The sequence below is a fragment of the Arachis ipaensis genome, chromosome B09 (genome assembly GCF_000816755.2).
Source record: "Arachis ipaensis cultivar K30076 chromosome B09, Araip1.1, whole genome shotgun sequence".
Taxonomy (NCBI): Eukaryota; Viridiplantae; Streptophyta; class Magnoliopsida; order Fabales; family Fabaceae; genus Arachis; species Arachis ipaensis.
The window spans coordinates 121704382-121711573 of record NC_029793.2 but is presented as its reverse complement, the minus strand read 5'-3'; the positions used below and the strand labels follow the sequence as shown (position 1 = coordinate 121711573).

Below are 7192 nucleotides of genomic sequence, written 5' to 3'. Positions count from 1 at the left end.
GCCAAAGTATGAACTATTATATATTGCTGGAAAGCCCTGGATGTCTACTTTCCAACGCAATTATAAGCGCGCCATTTCGAGTTCTGTAGCTCCAGAAAATCCACTTTGAGTGCAGGGAGGTCAGAATCCAACAGCATCAGCAGTCCTTTTTCAACCTCTGAATCTGATTTTTGCTCAATTCCCTCAATTTCAGCCAGAAAATACCTGAAATCACCGAAAAACACACAAACTCATAGTAAAGTCCAGAAATATGAATTTAACATAAAAACTTATGAAAACATCCCTAAAAGTAACTAGATCCTACTAAAAACATACTAAAAACAATGCCAAAAAGCGTATAAATTATCCGCTCATCACTTATATCCTAGACATCTGCCGAATGAACTCTCTTTAGATGCTCAGTTGTCATACCGATGCAATTTAGTCCATGATGTACACAAAGATGCAAATAAACATACATATAAAATTTTTACATACCGTCTAAGGTTTCTGAGGATGGTATAAAATTATCTTCCATATCCACATCCAACATTGAATCATCATAACCATTCAAAACTACAATAAATAAAAATTATAAAAAATGCAAACATATATGTTGATGTATTACTAATAATTCATATCTCTTGCTAACTACAAACTTAAATTCTTGATATAATGAGAAATTACCTTCATCATCAACAAAAGGGTCAACATTTTAGCCACTTTGTGTGTCACCGCTTGGTGGGTGTGTCTTAACAGTCGATAAATTTACACCTTCATAAAGTTGTACCAAATTAATAGCCACCGAAGCAACAACAGAGGAAGATTGTCTTTTTTGCACCCCAACTATAGTAGAACTTCTTTACAAAAAGTTCAATTTTATTCAATTAAATGTTACACTATAGAAAAGAAAAGAATATAATAATGATCATCTTTTTCTAAATTATCTTTCTGTTAGGCACGATTTGTGGGAACCGCAGTGTGATGGAAGCTGATTTTGCGGAAGGACTTCCGTTAGATTATTGGAGGGTCCTTGTACACTGAAGTATGCTAAAATTTTATAATAAATCTATGTTATATAAATGATTTCCGATGAAGTATACCTTTTATTAAATATTGGTGTATGAATCATTTGGCAATCATTAATTATACGTACTATTTGTTAACACGGACAGTAGAGTTCTTGTCAATGAGGAATCCGTCCGTAGAGTTAAAAATTTAGATCTTATCTCTGATGTAGAAGGTCTTACATAATTAGGAGGAGTATTTTCCTGTCCAATTCCATGCGAGGCACAGTGTACACCATACATAAATAGTTGCTTTCCTATGAATGAGTAATGAGAAATATATAGAAAATTTTTGTCATTAAACTGATATAAATTAAATTTAGATAAATATGAGTCAATTACAGTGAGAAAAAGGTCACATTTATCTTCATTGGATTGTAAACTGAGAATATTAGATGAGGTATCAGTTTCTCGACACACTGTTCTTTGACTGGTAGTAATTTGATGCACATTTTTATATACGTCGAAATTTGTATTATTATTGTTCTTCGACACTGTTAAGTCAATGAAACACTTTCATTTGGTTAATTATGTTTAACTCTTGCTATATGTTATGCTTTGAAAGAGATGGTTAGCCTTATTTAAAATCAATTATCTTTAACCTATTAGGCTAGCTGAATCACGAATGATAGAATTCAACAACAAAATTTATCAAGAAATAATACAAATAATTAGTTTATACCATTATTTTCTTAGACAAAGAGTATGTAGTGTGTCAATGTTAAAGAAGTATCGTGAGTCATACCTTGGCACATAGAACCCGTAGTCTTCAACGCAATTGGGCAGAAATATCTTTTTTCAAGTTCCCTTAAGCCACGACGACACTTCTTACATCCTTTGTACCACCAATCAAACTCAGTCTCAACTTCCTTAATTGTCCCGGCAGTAACAAATACAGCATCCTAAGATCAATGGATGTAAGGATACAACACAACAATTGAGATTATGATCCAACAAACATTAGACATAATAATTGAAAAAAAAGAAGACTAATAAAGAAAGAATTTTACCTGATTATGCTTCTTTATCTCGGCAATTGTTTTGTAGACTGACAGACGTAAAAAAATCTTCCTCAATTGAAACAGGTTGATCACAGACCAACGACATTATGCCATGTCCGTCAACAGGATCCAATTTGTTCACCCTTGTATTTTTAAATCAGAATTTATGAAATTTGCTAATAGTTAAATAATCAAAAGCCTTGTATAGATATTCTGCTGGCCACACTACTGATCTATACACTGTACCTTGCAAAGAAATCCTGGCAGCTGAAAACTCAACATTGATAAACAATTTCGAATTGTAGTTTATGTTGGAAACACCCATGGCCCCTACAAAAAGATATAACAAATTAAAGAAAATACCATAGGCATATGATGACACAAAACATGCATTCAAATACCAGTAAAATAAACAAACCACTATAAAATTTTATCTTGCCCATTTGGAGAATAACCACATAGGTAAGACACGGGTGTTCCTCCAAATATTTGAGCAAATTAAAAGCCAAAGTCTGCCACCACGTTACCCTTAATTTCTGTCCACTCCTATAAGAAATAGCAATGCTTGTAAAGTAAAGAGAGGCACAACATTGCAAAATAAGATTTTAAAACAAAAGCCGCTATCAAAAATATATTAAGCATTACTCAAGATCATCAAGTTCTATCGTGATATAACTTGATGGCTTCCCGTCCCGTGTGAACTCAACCAAGTTACCCTTAGAGGCAAGTTGACCTATCACATCTACAAAATAAAGGCACCAATCTTTCCATTAACAAAACTCTATCTGCTCAAATTTTTGTCCAAAAATGACATATCTTTTCCAAAGTTTCATCCATGTTGAAATCATATTTTTTTTAATTTTCTTAAAAATAAAAATATAAAAGACTGTTAATAAATAGTTAGAGCCTAGAATCGAAGTTCGTGAAGAAACAAAAAATAAATAGGTTAGTACTTGTTACCAACAATTCCTTTAAAGGTACTAATTCTTTAGTTGCTATATATATGAAATCTGTGTTTAGATGTTTTAAAATAAAATGCATAATAATAGAAAACAAAGCCAATAACGAATTGAAGAATAATTTTACTAAATAATACAATTTTTTTAGTACTATACCTATAACAAAAAATGACGCATCAGCCAATTCAAATGACATACATTAAATATAGACATATTATGTAATACAAAAATTATGATAAATTATTTTGCGTTAAATATAGACCTCAAAGAATTAAACAACACATGCGTTATAGATTACTCTAACAAAGTACTTACCAACTAAATAACCATCTTTTTTATACTCTGCATGAATTTTTTTGAACAGAATAAAATTGAATCCGTTCAATGGAACTGAAGAGTCTTGTACCAGACGCACAATCGTGTCCCTCTTGAAGTTGATTCTAAATTCGTGTCTAGTAGGCTTGAACTTAATGGTATTTAAAGTAACTGCAAAATTAGTGACCACGTACACGTTGTTCTCAGCGAGTAGGCCCTCGAAGATAGGAACAAATATGCCTTTAATAGAGCATTGAATTGTATCCCCCTGAATGCATTAGTTTTATAGAGTCATAGATAAATAATGTTTATTGTTCAGTCATTACGAAAATAAATCTCAGATGCAAAGAGAAGATTTTACCTCTTCATCAAGGACAACCATCTCAATAGGTGCCTTCACCCTAGAATTTGCAAAGTGAGAAACGGTCCAAAGTCTAATGACACGTACTTTGAGCTTCCACACCTTATGCTCTGGATCAGCATTGATATACTTGATGAGATCATACCTAAAAATCAAAGTCCTCATATTTAGTGAAAGATAAAAAAAATATTGTGAAATTCACCACATGGCACATGAACTCACCTAGCTGCCATTGCTACCTGCCACAACAAAATTACTCAAATATTATGAATTTCAGTACAGATAAACAATAAGTATGGTGATCATCCATGCTATATTTATAGAGAGTCACAGCACTGTTCAGCCACAGTATTGGTAAGGATGGCAAAAATCTTGACGTTTCTATCAAAATCCAACTAAGAAAAAAGACGGAAAGTTTTTGGACTATTCAGGATTAAAGAATCTGAATCATATCAATAAAATAAAATAATTATCAAAATTAGGATAGAAATTAACGGTCAATATTTATTGTGTTTCATTTACATGGCAAAATGGGGTTTAATTTTGAAAAATCAAAATAAGAAGCAATATATGCTGAAGAGGAAATCACCGTATTTACATGCAATAATTAGGTACTGTAAATCACAAGAAGTTTCGAAAAGGCATAAAATTATTTTATTTTTGTATGTTGGTAAATTATTCTGTATCATAAATACTGGCATTTCAAGATGTACAGAATAAAAAGGGTATGAGAATAATATTTTATATGTAGCACCAATTTTTTGTTTCTTAATCTAATATAATTCCCAAAAGGTTTGTTAACAGTTGCATACCTTCAATATGACCAACGGATATGTTGATCGCAGCAAGCCATTTATCTCTTTCACCCTGCATTCGTTCTATAAGCATTCTCCTTTTATGATCCTCAGTCAATTGCTTCATGCGCTTGACCTTCAACCTTTGCTATTGCTTTAACTATAATAGTTTCTTCTTCTATCTCAGCATGCTCTCTCTCAGTCTGACGCTGCGGCGGCTGCGGGCTCGCGATTTGGGGAGCTAGGGTTCTTCTTTCAATTTCAAAATTTCACGTCAATTTCAGAGAGGAGAGGAGAGGAGTGTGGGAGTGGGAATGGGTTACGGGCTTAAGCCGTTGGGATTCAATTTTTTTTTAAGTCAAAACGGCACCGTTTGGAGGAGTTATTAACAAACCGAAAACCCTTAAAAAAAACCGACCAGTTCTAACGGTTCACCGATTAATCACATATACGACCGATTTTGTAATCAGTTTTTTGTCAGATGGTTTACTCATAACATCTGTTAAGCCATTTTTAAATTTTATAAAATTATTTATAATAATTACAAAAAGTGCTCATAATAAAAAATTTAAAATTTTATAAAAATATTTTATTTAAAATTGTTAGTAAAATAAATTGTATTGAATGAGTTAAAATAATTAAATCAAAAAACACTCTCCGAAACATGTCACGTCAGCTTCATCATTAAGTGCAGACATCTGATTTTTATATAATAGAATAGTGGGTTAAGTGTAAAGAATTGGACAGAAAAATAAAAGTGGGTTAAGTGTAAAGAATTGGACACAAAAATAATAATGGAATTAAGTATATTGGGACTCACAATGGGAGCCAAATATTCCTGCTCGCTTGATGTCTAGACTTGTCTTTTCTTGGACTGAATGAAATATACCTCGACTTCTCTAGAATAGCAGCGGTAGATACTTACAAAAATACTCAAACGCTTAAGTCGCTTAACATGAAATATGAGAGATCTTAAAATGAATAGTCTACCTTTTACGGATCTTTGGCACCGTATTTATAAAGTTATTTGTATCATAAATGGTTATTAGTATTCTCCAATTTGTTAAGGATATTTATTAGCTTGATTCTACCGTAGAGTGATATCCGTTTTTATGAGATAAGCTCGTTAAGAGAGAAAAACGCGGTCTTTAGCACGTGTTTGCTAGCTTTATTCAAATTTCAAACAGTTTGTTGTTCATATTTACTAAGATTTCGATTTATAGACAGATACAATTTGAGTTTATGAGTAACGAATCAATTATATTTTGCACTAAACATTTCAATTTATTAACTTTTTACAACACGTTTAGCCATTTATTTCTTTTAAAATTGAATTTCCCATGTCCTTTTCTTTTTGCATGTCCATTTCACCAAACTGTAGTTCATAGGATTAAACAGCAGTTTTTTCAATAGACTAATTGCCTCTTCAGTAATGAACTGAATGACCATTTCTATTTCATCTACCACTAAATTTTCTATATTAACAAACTCACATAAATATATCAATAATTTGTTATTTGTATTTTATAACTATATATCCCATGAGAAAAAAATACTTAATATACTTCTAAAAACCAAATGAAACTAGTTGATTCAACAGCTTCAATCTCAAATAAAAATCTTTTATTTCAGAAATTAATGTTAAATGGTAGAAAAAAAGGTGTATCAGATCAAATAAAAAAATTTGTCAGATATTTTTGGATAACTACTAAAAAAACACACATTCTACCAAAACTTAATTTGATGCCTTAATGAGTTTGTTATTGAGTACAATTAATTATATGTTAAATCTTTGAAATAATAATTAAAGCAATTTGATAAATGATTTAATTTTCAGAACTTTAGTACACTTTATTCTCCAACTAAAATTAATTACTTAATTAATCTTTAACAATTAATTTCGTTTGTTACTTAGGTCCTTAACTCCGTCAATTCTAATGGAAGACAAAATGGTCCCTGACAATTCTAATAGAAGACAAAATGATCCCTGACAATTCTAACAGGTGATAAAATTATCCATGACCCCTTTGTTTGAAAACGACACTGTTCTTCCCCAATGGTGGATGCTGGAGGAGGAAGATGGCGACGACGACAATGGGTCTTAACAAATCAGATTTGCTGTCTAAATTCATGGGATTCATCGAAGACAACAAGTACTTGAGAGACATAGTCATTAGTTTCCTGAGTATGAATTGGTTGAGAACAAGTTAAGGATTTTTCTTCTTGTGAACATTGAAGTTGCAGAGTGTGGATTGTATAGCTCGAAGTTACAGTGTTAAATTGTTAGTGTTATGCGAGATATGATGAAAATTGGGAGAGAACAATGTCGTTTCCGAACAGAGGAGGTCAGTGACCATTTTGTCCTTTATTAGAGTTGTCAGGGACTATTTTGTCCTCCGTTAGAGTTGACGAAGCAAAGGACCCAAGTGACTGACGAAATTAATTATTAGGGACCAATGGAGTAATTAATTTTAGTTAGAGACTAAAGTGTCTGGTCTAAAATTCTTTGAGGACCAAAATAGATAAATACTCTAATAATTTATTTTGAAAGGTTTGAAATTGAACACTTTAATTTTTCAAGTTTTACCATTGATGTGAAATCTTAACTCGTACATGTGGCCATTAAATGTCTACATGTGCGATCTAGACAAATTAGTGCTTAAGATAAAGTACAAAATAATTTTCAAAAAATTTAAAAAATCTCAAACCAATCCTT

At 31.8% G+C, this 7192-nt stretch overlaps 1 protein-coding gene across 1 annotated transcript; it reads right to left on the bottom strand.

Moving 5' to 3' along the window:
• LOC107615923 lies at positions 1226–4555 on the bottom strand. Its single transcript, XM_016317936.1, has 12 exons — positions 4495–4555; positions 3963–4063; positions 3905–3921; positions 3683–3827; positions 3322–3589; positions 2693–2789; positions 2466–2593; positions 2294–2377; positions 2057–2094; positions 1792–1948; positions 1389–1540; positions 1226–1303 (listed from the first exon to the last, which is right to left on the bottom strand). The coding sequence occupies exons 1-12, from the start codon at positions 4553–4555 to the stop codon at positions 1226–1228; spliced, it is 1326 nt and encodes a 441-aa protein (XP_016173422.1).